General features: G+C 44.3%; 1 protein-coding gene across 1 annotated transcript in view; it reads left to right on the top strand.

Moving 5' to 3' along the window:
* ARFGEF1 (ARF guanine nucleotide exchange factor 1) overlaps nucleotides 1–2,560 on the top strand; it is a 1,973,034-nt gene extending 1,970,474 nt beyond the window's left edge. Inside the window, exon 39 of the mRNA XM_069621149.1 lies at nucleotides 1,092–2,560. Within this exon, the coding sequence (XP_069477250.1) occupies nucleotides 1,092–1,256 (165 nt within the window). The 3' untranslated portion in view covers nucleotides 1,257–2,560. The remainder of the gene's footprint in view (nucleotides 1–1,091) is intronic.
* Nucleotides 2,561–15,714: the final 13,154 nt, after the last annotated feature.

Below are 15,714 nucleotides of genomic sequence, written 5' to 3'. Positions count from 1 at the left end.
TAGGTAAGAAGCAAAGGAAAATGAGAGCAAAATAGAGACTCCCTATGCATAGGGGGTGTGCGTGGACAAGTGGTGCAAGTACGTGTTTGTAGTGTAGGTGAAAAGTAGGAGAGTAGAAGAAGGTGGGGAGTTGTAGAAGTGACCCCCTTAAGCAACAGGATGTTGCGACTCGGCATGCATCTAGAAACGGATATTGGGGATTAAGAGTCACTACCCCAGGATAGGGAGTTGGAAAATATAAGCAGATCCATCCCAGCAGTTCCGGTGGCCAACTGATACATTGTCCGCTTCAGCCACTGCCAAAACCTAACATGCAAGGCCATGTTGGAACTGAGAACCAAGACAGGGGTCTTCCCAAGAGGTGAGGATGAGAAGTAAAGGAGCTGAATCGGTAGACCGAGGAGCCAAAGAGTAAGTGTGGGGAGTGGGTAACAGAGAAGCAAAGCTGTATCCTGAAAAGGGATTTCGGAGTAGGAGCTCCAGATACTTTTGTTGAACCAAGATCCTTGTGTTTGGACCTGGGGCCTTTTTGTTTGGACTCTGGTTGTTTTTTTGTTTGGACCCCGGGGGCTTTTTTGTTTTAGTCCAGCGGGTGTATCATCGTCTCTAAGAAGAAGCCATCCTGTATAGCGGTGGGGAGGACACTCAAATCCTCCCATCATCCTGACACCAGAAATAACCAACCTGAAACATATCTGGCGTGTTGTGTGATATATATAGACTTGGGTACAGGTGTTGATAAACCGGAGAGTGGGCACTTCCCAGGAAATTTATATTTTGATTTTAGGGATAATATTTAGATGTACCTTTAAGGAATACATGCATAAATTGCATGCATAACGAGGGTTTGGATATCGTTTTACTTGCAAACAAAGACTAAACAGAGATATGAACCTGGATTTTACATATGCCTCATGAGATAAATCAACCACATATCCATGCGTAGTGGACTCAGTTGATTTTGTTTTAGTACACGCTTGTTATTAATGTCTATGTACACATGAAATGTCTGTTACTGTTGAAACTGGCCAACAGTAGCTTTTAGATGTTTCAAATAATATATTGTTCCTCTTCTTGTTTTTCCCTCCTAGTTCAAAGCTCATGCTTCATTCTACTATCCTCTGTTGTGTGAAATTATGCAGTTTGACCTGATTCCGGAACTACGAGCAGTACTACGGAGGTTCTTCCTGCGCATTGGTGGTGTTTTTAAAATATCACAGCTGCTCGACCAAGAGCTTCCCACAAACGAGTCATAGCAACTCGCAGACTGTCTCAATCACTGTAGTAAAAGGAAATTGTGACCTCAGAGTTTCTCCAACGGACCAGTAAGCGGAGCTTTGGTTTCTGGCATAACCCTAAAATAAATTGATTTCAATTTACAGTTTCCTTTACCAGGCTTCCTGTATCTCAGGTTTTACGGTACAGATGCTTTGAACACTAATTCCAACTTGGAACACTCCAGCCTTTTGCTCTTTCGTAAAGGAGCCTCATTCCCGTTTTATCTTACCAGGCTCATGTTGAGCATGCGATGGGGCAGGTCCCAACACACACCAATCCCCAGTGTGGGCTGTAGGGTACATACTGTTTCGATAAACAGTAAACCAGCTCTTGCTTCATGGTGGATGTAAGAGTAAACTTTACCCAAAGAAGTAAATATATGCTAACATTGGAAGTTCTCTAAGAGATACAACTGGGAACAGCTGTATTTTGAAGGGTGACATGTTTATTGTGAAAAATAATGAAAACTATATTGTTCTTGACAAAGAAATCTAGCAACTACTTGTGTTATTTTTATTATGAAACGTTTTTGCACACTCAGAATATCTGAGATATCGGCAACCATCCTTCTGTGAAAATATGTACAGAGACGCAGATCTGTAATATAAAAATCTTAAACACTATGTAATTTTTCCTGCACTATTTTATTTTATTTCTGTTTTTTCCTATTGATTTGCTGGCATCCCAATGCATTTTATTGTTTAAAAGATTGCACTAGAAAAAATGTTTTTGAGAGGAGGGAGTTGAAAAATCTTTAGCTTTCTTCAATTCTTCAGACGTCCTAGAGTCCAAAAAGTTAATGTTGCTGGAGCTTCTCAAGAAGAGTGGTGGTTCAATATGAAATACCTGCTGTGATGTCGGATTTTAAGAATTCCATGAGCAACTGAAGCGCCTTCCTTCAAGTACCCGAAACTTGAATCGCCACAGACCATTGTGTTCTCTGCAAATCCTTTTTTTAGTTGATGTAGATTTCACTCTGTACAGAATTTGATGTTAATTAAATTAAAGTAATGGATCTTGCTTGGCTTCGTTTGGCCAGAGGACGGTTACATTTATTGAAAGTGTGTTCATACTGATGGCAAGAAAGCAAACAAAAAAGCAACATTGACAAGCTTCTGTATTACAGTGGATGTAGAAAATTTTGCAGACAGACAAAATGTATATGGTACAAACATGTAAAGTTTTCTATGTAAAAAATCTGTACAACTTTCTGTACAATATTGGTTCTCATCGGACATAATCTAATCAGGTTATAGGTCAATAAAATTTTTGAATTCTTTCATCAGTGCAATCAAGACCAGTGTAATATACTACTGATGTTCCGCCTTGTCAGTGTTCACTTGGAGTTCACTGAAAGGCAAGTACAATGTGTGCATGTGTTATATGCTGCACAGATATAACCTTGACCCTCCTCTTCACAGCGACTATGTAGCACTATCATAGCAGCTTTGACTATTATCATGATTGTTGTGCTTGCATCAAAGAATTTATAATGTTTTTACACTTAGGTTAGTGGGTTATTTTTTGCCGAAAATGAGCGTTCTGCAGCCGTTTTAACATCAAGTCGTCTCCGGGTGATGGAACAGTAGAATGTATTTTAAGTCCACCTACATTACTACAAACTTGAGGAGAACCATCTCTGGCTCTGGAAGCACCTCAAGATCTTCCTCTTTGCTCCTGCTTTCTCTCGTCCTCTCCCCTGCTGAACTCCCGGCTGAAACTGAAACTGCACTGGTCACCTGGCTACCCTCCGACCTCGGGCCCAGGTCCCCTCCCTGCCAGTTGCACACCTGCGCTCCCCCCTGACAACCCTTGCACTCGGGGGTTGTTAATATATCCAACAGTCCCCACCAGCACTTGACACTTGATGTCTGCACTGACCCTTGCCACCAGCTGCCCGCACTTTTTACTTATTGTTTTTATTTATTATTTTACTGTTGATCCCATATACTGCAATGCCCCCTCCCCCCTGCACTTGTCTCTTCTGCCCTCCCCTGCACTTGTGCGATCTCAATGTCACCCGGCCTAGTAAGATCGTTGCCTCTGTCTACCTTCTGTTCCCCCACCCGTGCCTCATCGCCATGACACACTTGTCTATAGGTGCGTTATAAATGCCATATCATAGCACATTGGTATATAGGTACATAGGCACATCAGTGGCACAAAACAACCCCAAGTAGTCTCCAGCTCAGACTATGATCTAGCACTGAGGGATGTACATTAAAAAAACGTATCCCAAAAGATCGAATTACAAAAACACGCAGCCCACTTGCCTTTATTTTGTAATTTTATCTTTTGGGATTTCGCCCGTTTATCTCCCGCACTGCCTTTAATGGCACTGCCTTTAATGTATGCGGGGGACACCCCCACCGCCCATAATACCGAGCATGGGGAGTGGGGGACACCCCCCTCCCCTGTTCGCTATTATGGGCAAAAGATCTAGTCTACTATGCCGAATGCACACTAAACGTGCATTCGGCATTTTAGATTCGATCTTTTCGTTCATTACCACTGCTGAGCATGCTCTCTTGGGTATGTTAAATGTGTTAAATGTTAAAGGTATTTGTACCGCGCACTGTCGGCAATGGAGTTGGTCCCCAGGCGCTCTGGCGGATCTGCAAACGAGAAGGTGGGATGGGTTGGTAGGTGAAGCGGGAGTAGGATAGTGAGAGGAGTGGTGTTCTGTTGGCAGCTTCAACTCGGTATACACTGGGTGCTGAGCTTTGGTGCGAGTATCGGATCGATGTCAGTCCTCGTGTGCTGTTGGTGCGGCTTATGTGTTGTTGCAGTGTTGTGAAGTGCGTGCGGGTTGTTGTGCGAGATATGGTTGTGAGAGATTTTTTAAATAAGTCTGCAGAAATGCTGAGTTTTTTGTTAGTGGGTTATATGAAGTTTAACATGCTAACATTCAGAACTCCGTCCGAGTGTAGCGCTTGCTAATCTTCCCAGTCTCGGCCCTTTTTGGATTTGTCTTTTGTTACACTGATTCTTCTTGCACAGTGCTGAGGGATAGATGTAAGCAGAAGAAAAAAGTGAGCCACGACACTGAGGCATTATTATCTGACCGGGCGGATGACCCTTTCGGTAACAACCCACTGTCCAAGTTACAGGCCCGAGTGGAATCAAGGGTCCCTTAATGTGGACGGCCGTACCAATACCTGGTGCGGTCAGCCTGCCATGGAGAATAACGCCATTAGCATTGCAAATGCGAAACACGGGTGCTGAGCTGGTTTTTATTTTAAATATTTTTTTCTTTTTTTTTTTAAACTTACCTTCGAATCAGGAACACTGCTGTTCTTGGCTATGGGTATGCTGATGTAAAGCCTGAAAACGGATTCCAGCCAAGACAAGTGCAGTGTTCATGATTTTGCACAAATGTATTTATTTTTGTTAAAAAAAAAAAAAGAGCTGCAGCACCCTCATTCTGCATTCACTGGTGCTGATGAGGGCTCTGCAGAGGAAAAGGGAGAATAGCAGCTTGCACGGGATGGGGTATGCAGCCTCGAGAGTGCTACGAACACAGGCTTCGACCAGTAAAACAGCCTGTGTTCGGAGCGGCCAGATTGGCGGACCACCCCCACCAGGCTGTTAAAGCACGGGATATAAATAATGTAACACCCCACCCCCCGCCTCCTCCCAAAGTGACCTTCCTGTGTAATGAATGCCAATATCCTGGCACTGTTTCCTATGATATCTCTATCCCAAACCTTCACGACTTTGCTTGTAAAAGCTGTCAAGTTGGACATCTCGGAACGTGCAACACACGAGGGCTTTAATTTGATTACTTTATTTTTATTACAGGAAGGCTTGGAGGAACGCCTGGGGTCTAAGGGGAAGAACTCAGATAACACATATCGTCAAATAATGGGGTCAGGATGGATGCTTAACAGAAGAGGTGCCCGGGTCTGTTCTAAGGGGACCTCTCGCAATGTTCTATTCTACAAAGAAACCCCACAATTCCAATATAGCCCACTTCTTGCTTTCACCGGTTATCTCAGTGTCACAGGGTGGTTATAGCACCCCAGCGAGCTTTCTTTAACTACTTCTTGATGTTAAGCTGAAATGATCTCATTGTACACTTCAATTTCAAAGCCCTTATCACTGCAACCAACTTTTGTTCACCAGCGCCATTTTAATTTAACAGACAGTCACACAGAAGCGGCAACGCCCCTGCTGGTGGCGGCTGCAGGAAGAGAACGTACCCTGAACACTTTTACGAAATCTCTTAGAAAGGCCGAAGACCTCGCAGCTGGCCCCGCAATTAACGTCATTATTCAATTCATTCCGTCAATCGGGTAGAATTGCTCCATCCCTGGAAGAAGCTAAGGTTACCCTCAACCTTAAACCAAATAAAAACCCAGAAGAGAGAACGTCTTACCGGCCCATAGCCTTGATTAATATCGACGCTAAGATTTACACTAAGATCCTGGCGAACAGACTTGACTCCATCCTCCCACATTTGATACACCCCGACCAGGCCGGGGTCATTAGGGGCAGGCAAACCGCTCACAATATCAGGCGAGTGGCCCATATAGTTGAAAAAGTGCAGAGGACAAACACTCCCGCGGTCTTGGTGGCGTTAGACGCGGAAAAGGCTTTTGACTGCGTGGAGTGGGCTTTTCTATTCCATGTAATGGAAAAGATGGGATTTGGGGGGGAGTTTATGACAATGGTTAGGGCCAATTATCAAGCCCCCACGATTAGAGTGATGGTGAACGGTGCAGCCTCTAGACGGATACACCTGCAGAGAGGGACTAAACAAGGTTGCCCGCTCTCCCCAATACTCTATGCGATCTATTTAGAACCACTTTTTACAAGCAATCAGGAATCTACAGAGATCCGGGGCATTCCCTTTGGGGGGAGCAGCAGAAGGTTGCAGCTTCTGCGGACGACATGCTGCTTATGCTGTCTGCACCAAGGGAGTCACTTCAGGCTAGTGTGACCCTGCTGGAGACTTTTGGAGAAGCTTCAGGACTAAAAATCAATGCTAACAAGTCGGAGGTCCTGAACCTAACACTAAGAGCAGCGGAACGGGATAGGCTAAAAGAGAGCACTCTCTTTCTGTGGAGCCCGGGAGGGATTCGTTACCTGGGGGTGAGAATCACAGCAACTTTAGCAGGATGGTACGCGGCAAACGTCCCCCCGCTCCTTAAGACATTTAAGAGGGAATTTCAGAGGTGGAGAGATCTTAGGGTGTCATGGGTGGGGCGGATAGCCATGGTTAAGATGGTCACACTCCCACGGCTATTGTATCTATTTCAGGCGATCCCTCAGCCGGTTCCGGCGAGCTTCTTCAAGGAGTTGGGAACGCTGACTAAGGGATTCATTTGGGAAGGGAAAAGAGCCAGGGTGGGGTCAGGCTCCTGATGGCATCCAAGGGCGAGGGAGGTCTAGCACTGCCGGATTTCCAGCGATATTACGAAGCAACACAGCTCTGCATTATTAGGGAGTGGTTGAAGGGAGAAGAAGGTACACAAGATAAGCTATGGGTGAGGATGGACAGGGCAGTGGCGCACTGTAGCCTAGCTGAAGTGTTGTTGCTCCCGAAGGCGCATAGACCCTGTCATCTTTATGAGAGCTCTATTACTAAACGTATGGCTGATATTTGGGACAGGCTGGCGGGCCCTAAGGGGATTACCACATTTCCGTCCCCCTTTATCCCCATTTTCGGTAATGGGGATTTTACTCTGGGATTGGAGAAGGGGCATTTACGAAATGGCGGGAAGGAGGTTGTAGGAGACTGTGTGACATGTTCCGCGGTGGGGAACTGTTATCCTTTAACGACTGTAAGAGGGAATTTGCTATACAAGAGGGCGAAAGGCTCCGGTACGCGCAGATACGTCATTGGGTACTACACCCAGGGGTCAGAATGGCGGCCACACGAGAGCCAACACAATTTGAGAAATTCCTACTCACTAATGACGGAACGAAAGGCCTCATTTGCAACATTTACAAAATTCTAGATACCGCAAATGCAGGCACTCAATGGGCTTATATGCGGGAATGGGAACAGGTCCTAGGATGTGAGATTTGTAGGATAGATTGGAAAAGGTTGTGGAGGAGATGCCCAAATAGGCCAAGGCATCCCAATTACAGGAGGCATGGTATAAGATACTATTCGGGTGGCACTATACTTCTGCCCAGCTCCATAGGATTTACCCAACAATATCGGGGATGTGCTGGAGGGGGTTTGGAATGGCAGGTACTGTGGAGCATATTTGGTGGAAGTGCCCAAAGATTAGACCTTTTTGGGGAGAAATACGGGAGGCACAGGAGCAAGCCTTTGGCCGGGGGGACGAAATAACTCCAGCACAAATCCTCTTAGGCATTCGAGACACCTTGGGGGTAGGGGGAACCTAGAGGAAGGGAGAAAGCAAAAGCAATTTTGACTCTGGCGGCTATGCTGTTAATAGCGCAAAGATGGAAATGCCCTGAGGTCCCTAGGTGTCAAGATTGGCTTCGGAAGACTTGGGAAATTGTAGCTTTGGAATGGGCGACCTATGCCATGAACGACAAAGTGCAGTGCTTTGCGGCGAGCTGGGGGGACGTACTGAACGTGCTCAAGGATGACTTTAGGGTGACGTGGTGCCCGCAGCGTTTGAGACTATTGGACCTACAATGAACACGGAGTTGCTACCCGGTAGGATGGTGAATTAAGGGATTTAAGCTAGTTGCCGAGGGGGGTGGGAGAGGGAGGGAGGGCGGAGAGAATGTTTTTTCACTTTCTGATTGTTATGTTTCAAAATTCAATAAAAAGTTTTTAAAAAAAAGAAAGACTGAAGACGCTCTTCCCTGCACTGTTCATTAACATAGTATTTCTCTGATCGTTTTCAATGATATCATTTCTCGAACGAGGAAAGCAGTCAACGCAGTAATTAATGTATTTTTGTTACCATGTAATTGCAGAAATACACCACTGTTATTAAAAACGCAGCCAATCAATAGAAGTAACACAGGGCCGTTTCCATTTTGCACAGGTAAAATAAATCATTTTTATTACATTCTTTCTAGTCTCCAGTATGTTGCAAAAGTCCAATGGAAAAAAGGCTATGGTATCTTGATCTGCAAACCGAAAGCATGAGAAGAATGTTTCACTCCGTAGACCACTCTGGTGGCAGGGTGTGATGTATTTAACATAATTTTTTCCTCCTAATGCTGGCCAATTTTTCAGCTCTATTTCACAGTTTCATTTTCAGGGGGTGCTGCAAATCACTGGAAGGACGAGCTGACAAAGCGACTTTAGTAGGTATAGGATCATCAGGATGAGCAGTTGGCCATTCGGAAAGGCACTGACCAAAGGGTTGCCGAAGCACCTCTTGATTGGTAAAGTGTGTCTGTCACACACTTGCTTGCAAACAGTACCTGGCAAACACTATAACATGTTTTCAATAATCCCAATATTGAAAATGAACTGTAAATATGTTTGACCTTGTGCAAATTGCCCTTGGCAATTTGACCTAAAAACATTTCACCTTTTGACCAAATTGACCTCCATAGTTAAGGATGCGGTGTACACTCCTGCAACCCCTTTTTGATCTAGTTACATGAACATGAGGAGCTGAGGACACCCCTGCACCTCATGTTCAGGTAAGTAGGTATTTACCTATTTGACCTAAAACAAAAAGGTCAATTTGGACCAGATGCAAAAAAAGGTCAATTTGGTCAAAAGGTCAAATGTTTTAGGTCAAATAGGCTAATACCAAATAAAACGTATTCATAAATTCTAATACAACTTTTCAGTATGCCAGACACCACTGGAGCCTGATCATTTATGCCCATACTCACATGCAACTTGACACTCTGTTGTGCAGTAGGCCCGTTCCATTCAAAATACATTGACCTCTCGGGAATTCCGGTCCTTAATCAAAACAACAGGACCCCAGACCGAAAATGCCTTGACAAACAGTGTTGGAGAAGAAACTTGAAGACTCATTTTACAACCTTATTCCAACCACCACTCTCAAAAACGCTGTTACCGACAAGAAGCCTTAAAACCCATTGGGGAGATTTATCCAAGAAAGAAGATATCGAAATAGCCATTCGCAAACTGAAAGCATCCAGAGCTCTGGGCCCAGATAGGGTGACCAACTCAGATTTAAAGAACCATCTGACCGAGTGGACAAACTTTATTAGTTTGGTCTTCAAAAAGTGTACAGACTCAAAATCCATCCCAACATCATGGACGTCTTCGGTGGTGGTTTCATCTTTAAGAAGGGAAACGGGGAAGACCCCTGAAATTACCGACCGATAGCCCTGCTCGACAATATTGGGAAGGTCTACTGCTCGCTTTTACTAACAAAGTTTCAGTCATGGACTAAGTCTTCATCATCTGTCGACCCCTTTTAGCAGGCTTTAGGAAAAAAACTGGCACTTCAGTAAACATCACGCTCTTGAGTATTGTAAAAAGCAAAATCAAGGAGGGCAGCTCGCTGGTGTTCCTTGGGTTTATTGATCTAACGCAAGCGTTCAACCAGGTTGATCGAGAAAGATGTGGACCAAACATCTGGCCTGGAATGGCCCAAATAAAATCCTTGAACCAATAAGGCCACTCCACTCCAACACTACAATGAGGGTAAGACTTGACCAACAAGGCTTCCTATCAGACGAAATAACCACCAAAAGAGGGGTAAAACAAGGGTGCCCTTTGGCACCAGCATTATTCATTGTGTATCTTGGCGACTGTAGAGTCGAGCTCTTCCACCAGATCATTTCCACCAAAAATTGACTCCACTCCAGTTTCCCACCTGTTATACGCAGACAACCTAATACTGCTGGACCAGACACTGATTGGCCTGCAAAGGCAACTCAAAAACCATGTCCGATTACATCTGCTTGAAAAATCAGCAAAAAGGACAGAAATTCTAAATTGGAACCTTGAAGGAGTGCAAATCGAGAAAGTCCATGAATTTTAAATACCTCGGAGTGATGCTAGATAGCTCAAGATCAGAATCTAGAATGCAACTAAACCTATGGGAAAAAACTCGAAACCTTACCACTCAAGCATGAATGATGGACAAAAAATGTGGCCGGTTTTCACTCTAGCCGGTAATAAAATTCTACAAAGCAAAGGTGGTCCCTTCCCTAACCTACGGGGGAGATGCAATGCCTAACATCCCAAGTGAAATATGGCAAAAAGTGGAAGGCTATTTTTGGAGGTCGGTTTTAAACCTCCCTAAATCAACTTCGACTCCAGCGATAAGAAGGGAGCTGGGTTTGTTGTATTTGAAAGCCACAGTAGAATCAAGTAGCATGTCGCTCTTTAGGAAAACCATACTACCAAAAAGTCCCTCTCTGTATCGCTTGATTGACAACGAAGCGAAAGGCGGACGCTGCAAAATGCTGACCAAATGGGCCAACGCATAAAAGTCACAGCTGACATCGATACAATGTACCGAGGAAGACCTTATCAAAAACCCACAGAGGATCAAAAAGAAAATGGAGGAGCTCGACTGGATTTGGACCCAAGAGCTAGCGGAAAAAAACAAACTCCTTAATCACCTTCCACTGTTTAAAAAAAAAACTGAACCAAACTCAAGAGTTCATCAAAACATTTCCAAACAAACTCTTAAAACACATTTATCTGAGAGCACATCTCAGCCTACTGACTACAAACTAAATCTTGTCTGTCAAAGGCTTATCGAACACCAGTGCATGCAGACTATGTAAAGACCCTACGCAGACGGTCTGTAAGACACCTACTCATGTCATGCCCTGCAACTCAACCGCTCAGAACCGCGTATCTAAAGCCACTAACATCTCCATTCATTATGTGTGAAGAAGAAACCTTGTGGACCCGTCTGATGAGCGGAGAGAAGACAGCATGGACAATTGCGACGTCAAACATCCTGCAAAACGCCCTGATTGAAATTGACAAGCTTAAAGATAAAGACAAAGGAAAAGAAAATGAAAAACAACTATAACAATTTACTCTTGATACTACTTGCAGACCTAGGTCAGCACATACGCTCTACTTTAGAATTTCTATATTAAAAGGATGCACCTAAAGAACAAACGCACGCCTTGCAAAAATCTTGCATTGGTTCAAAAAAGTAAAACATTTTTTTTTAAAAAGAAAACATTTTTATTACATTGTTTCTAGTCTCCACACATGTTGCAAAAGTCCAATGGAAAAAAGCCTATGGTATCTTGATGGCAATCTGTCAGAATGAGTCCACAGAGTTTCACATTCCAGATGTGGGTCATCTTGGTTTGCTTCATAGAATGTGAAAGCAAGATCACGATTTAGCTTATCTGCAAACCAAAAGCACAAGAAGAATGTTTCATTCGTAGACAACTCTGTTGGCAGGGTGTGATGTATTTAACATCATTTTTTCCTCCTAATGTTGGGCAAATTTTCAGCTCTATTTCACAGTTTCATTTTCAGGGGGTTGCTGCAAATCACTGGAAGGACGAGCTGACAAACCGACTTTAGCAGGTATAGGATCATCAGGATGAGCAGTTGGCCATTTGGAAAGGCGCTCACCAAAAGGTTGCTGAAGCACCTCTTGATTGGTAAAGTATGTCTGTCACACACATGCTTGCAAACAGTACCTGTCAAACACTATAACATGTTTTCAATAATCCCAATTTGAAAATTAACTGTCAATATGTTTGACCTTTTGACCAAATTGACCTCCATAGTTAAGGATGCGGTGTACACCCCTGCAACCCCTTTTTGATCTAGTTACATGAACATGAGGAGCGGAGGACACCTCTGCAACCCCCGCACCTCATGTTCAGGTAAGTAGGTATCAACCTATTTGACCTAAAACAAAAAGGTCAATTTGGACCGGATGCATAAAAAAGGTACATTTGGACCACTCAGAAAATGTCAATTCGGGCAAAAGGTCAAATTTTTAGGTCAAATAGGCTAATACCAATTAAAACGTATTCATAAATTTAAATACAACTTTTCAGTAGGCCAGACACAACTGTACACAATGAAAAAGATCCCACAGGCTACCTAACAGAGTGAGCACTAGAGGCTTGGGAGCTAGGTCAAAGCCCAAGTCAAACTACACGCACATCTTTTTTTTAGCAAATATCAAAAGATGACGGGGTCAGATTAGCAAAAAAATGTATCACTATTTATTTTATAACACATCATTCAATATATTTTGTTTGACCCGATGGTCACAATTCAACATAAAAACAACATAAAACATAATTGTTAAACACAAAACTAGTTAAAAAACAACAAAAGCTTGTTATTTGACAATAGATGCCTTTAAAGTCTACTAGTATATCATAGGATACACTATAGCTAAAAGTGGTGTTAGTAGCTAATGGGTGACTTCAATTCCTGTAGTTTATAACACAATTCAAAAAAGTCCCCGTATTGATTGTGTCGACAGGGGTAAATCTGTTTCCAGCCTTATTGTTGACTCCATACAACGGTCAATTTTTTGTTCATATGAGATTTTAATCGTTCAAGAAAGACCTTCCTCAGGACACATTAGGCAAAGGTTTTTCGGGTCTGTAATATCCTGTTACCAGACACTATTGCATTTTGATCACAGCATATCTTTCTTTATTAGTAAACGGAACCGGAGCGTGTCTATCGTCTCTGGCAGAAAAAGGCAGCGTCACACTGTGTCTTCTACTACCGAAGCTACCGCAGCTGAAGATTCAAGTTAGGATGGCATGGAATAGGGTATTTTCTTTGATCTGTCGCAGGGGTAATTCCGCTAGACGTGCTTTAATGCTTAGTCAAGCTACGTGAATTAGGTCAGTGGTGTGCGCTCAAGCCCACACGTACGGATCCCTGTGTTAGAATGCTGGTGTATAAATTTGGACCACTCAGAAAAGGTCAATTTGCTCAAAAGGCGAAATGTTATTTGGTCAAATAGGCTAATACCAAATAAAACGCATTCATAAATTTAAATACAACTTTTCAGTAGGCCAGACACAACTGGAGTCCAGGGGAGTTGCTAGGTCTGGAAAAGATCCGGGGCTAAGCTAATGTCCAGGCTGTCAGGACTCGGGGCTAGCTAGTCTTTTGGCTGTAGCTCCTGAGCTTCTATCCGGGGCTACAGCCAAAAGATCCGGAGCTATAGCCCCCTCAGCCCCCCCCTAGCAACGCCCCTGCTGGAGTCTAATAATTTATGCCCATACTCACATGCAACTTGACACTCTGTTGTGCAGTAGGCCGGCACCATTCTAAATACATTGACCGTCTATTCTCCGCCCCAACTTGGGTTTGTTGTAATCGGTGCACATGAAATATCAAGGCCAGAAATAATTAACTAGTTCATCCTGATCCGTTTCCTCAAATTTATGGGAGTTCTGAATGGGCGGAGCGATACTGCAGTATGAGCCAGCAAACTGCACAGTTTCCCTTTAAATTTACATTCGGATGCAAGAGAACCCCTGCCTCAGCTCCCTCTGCTCCTCCTACTCGCTCCTATTTTCCACGCTGGAAGGATTGGATGCCTGACAAAGCTTTTTTTTTTTTGTTCACTACTTCTCTGTGGTATCTTTTAATTTAATCCGAACTCGAAGCGACTGAGACTATTGGGTGGATATCAATCAAAACCTATTACAAGATGAATAGCGAGCTGGTTTACCTGGGCCATACTGATCTCCTGATTCAACCTGCATTCCCCATGCATTGATGTGGCAACCTTCACTACTTAACTGCCGTTGACCCACTACACATTTTAGTGTCCTGATGAGTACTTTTTTAAAAATAAGTGTTTTAATTAGTTTTTGCTTTAGCTGGGCCCCATTCTCTATGCATGCACGATCCCACCGTACCAGTGCCACCCAGCACTTTTCCTCACCAATCCCCTCTGGGCTGTTACCTGATACTCCATCTTGCTCAGGCAAAGCTTTCCCCGGTCCTGTGTTCCTGCGTCAAAACCAGCAGAATAAATAATTTAGCCATTACATTCACAACCTCAATCCCAATGACAACATTCACAGTTTAGCCGTTGCATTCACAACCTCACTAACTTCCCAAATTTCACAGTGAAATCCACTGTCAACCTGTCGCCCGACCAGTACGGTCAGGTCCCTATGCCTAGTGACCCAATTCCTAAACACCTGTGCATTTTGGCGCACTCCTATGCTCCTGCGCCTTTGGCACGGGAGACCTGATGCCCCGGCTACCGCACTTTCACTGCTACACTGGTACCTGGATCTAGCTCCTGGTGTGAGCGTACTCTCCCGGAGGTTCCAGAGCATCTGTTTCACGACACCATCTGCCACCATAACATCTTGAACTGCTCCCTTGTCTCTGAAAGGAAGCGCCCCCAATTTCAGCACGATCCTCCCCGCAATGAGAGACAATAAGGGACTCTCCCGTAGTGGGAATAAGACCAAGACAGAGTGCGGGTGAGCGTAAGTGGGAGTTTATCCAAAGAATAGGGCATGCAAAGAACTCTGCAACCTCCGAGAGCGCTCTGTCTGACAATAGCAAAGACAGGCGTATTTCTAATACAAAAAACGTCATCAGAACCTACACACTATAGGGGGCACAAGTTAATTGGGATTGGGTGGCGTCGACTAACTATAGGTGTTGCTGCAGCGTGGTTGGTCTTGGCGTGAGGACGTCACTGGTCAGCCTCGTGGGTTGGGTTGGGCCTGGCAGGCCAGCTTGAGGTCATCCGAGCGGTGTTGGTATGCTGGGGCAGCCTGTGACAAAGATGAATACCTTTCCTGACTCGTTTGCCCTAGGCCATGCACACTGCAGTTACTCAAGAAACGACATCTAAGTTCATCAATAAATCGCTCAGCAGTTTGTCTTATAAAATAAACGCAACACATGAGGAATGCACCTCGTGAGAGGTCCGGTGGTTGTCGGTTGGGGTGAGATTTACCTGTGTCCTATTGACCGGTATTTTAGGTCGAGGGGCTGGGCTCTGGGGCCTGAGCCGAATGATACATGTCTGTCTGCCGCGTTAGAAGTTATTATATAAATGGGTCTCTGTGTCTTGTCCCAGTGATGGGGGTCGTCTTTGCACGGGGTCATGATTCTTGGGGTGGTCTAGGGGGAGGGTTGTGGAATTTACGAGAGGGTGCTGGTAGATCAGTGGATTCAAACGTGGGTTTATTACCGTGCTGTAAATGACACAGGTGGCGGGCTGTGGCCTTGGGTGCGGTACCGGGGCCTCTGACTCTCTGAAGCGGCTCCAGCTTGGTTGGGGGAGGTGAGGGAGCGCGGCACAGGCCTTAGCTTCTTTATCTGGCAGGCTTGGTAGGGTGGGAGGGAGAATGGCCTTGCATATATTCACAAAGGTTTTTTCCTCGTGCGTTGCTAACTTTTGAATGCAGAACTTTTATAATGTTCCGCCTTATTTTGATGTTATTTAAACACACATATATATTTCAATTTCGTTACACATTTCTTTAATACAGTCGGTCCGAGTACCTTTTCGTTACCTAACATTATATTTACTACATGGTGTGATTATTTTATGTACATTAGACGTTACA

Source organism: Ambystoma mexicanum, chromosome 5q (genome assembly GCF_040938575.1).
Source record: "Ambystoma mexicanum isolate Mex_15411 chromosome 5q, UKY_AmexF1_1, whole genome shotgun sequence".
NCBI classification, from domain to species: domain Eukaryota; kingdom Metazoa; phylum Chordata; class Amphibia; order Caudata; family Ambystomatidae; genus Ambystoma; species Ambystoma mexicanum.
The sequence above is the reverse complement of the archived record's forward strand: the minus strand, read 5'-3'. Positions and strand labels throughout refer to the sequence as shown.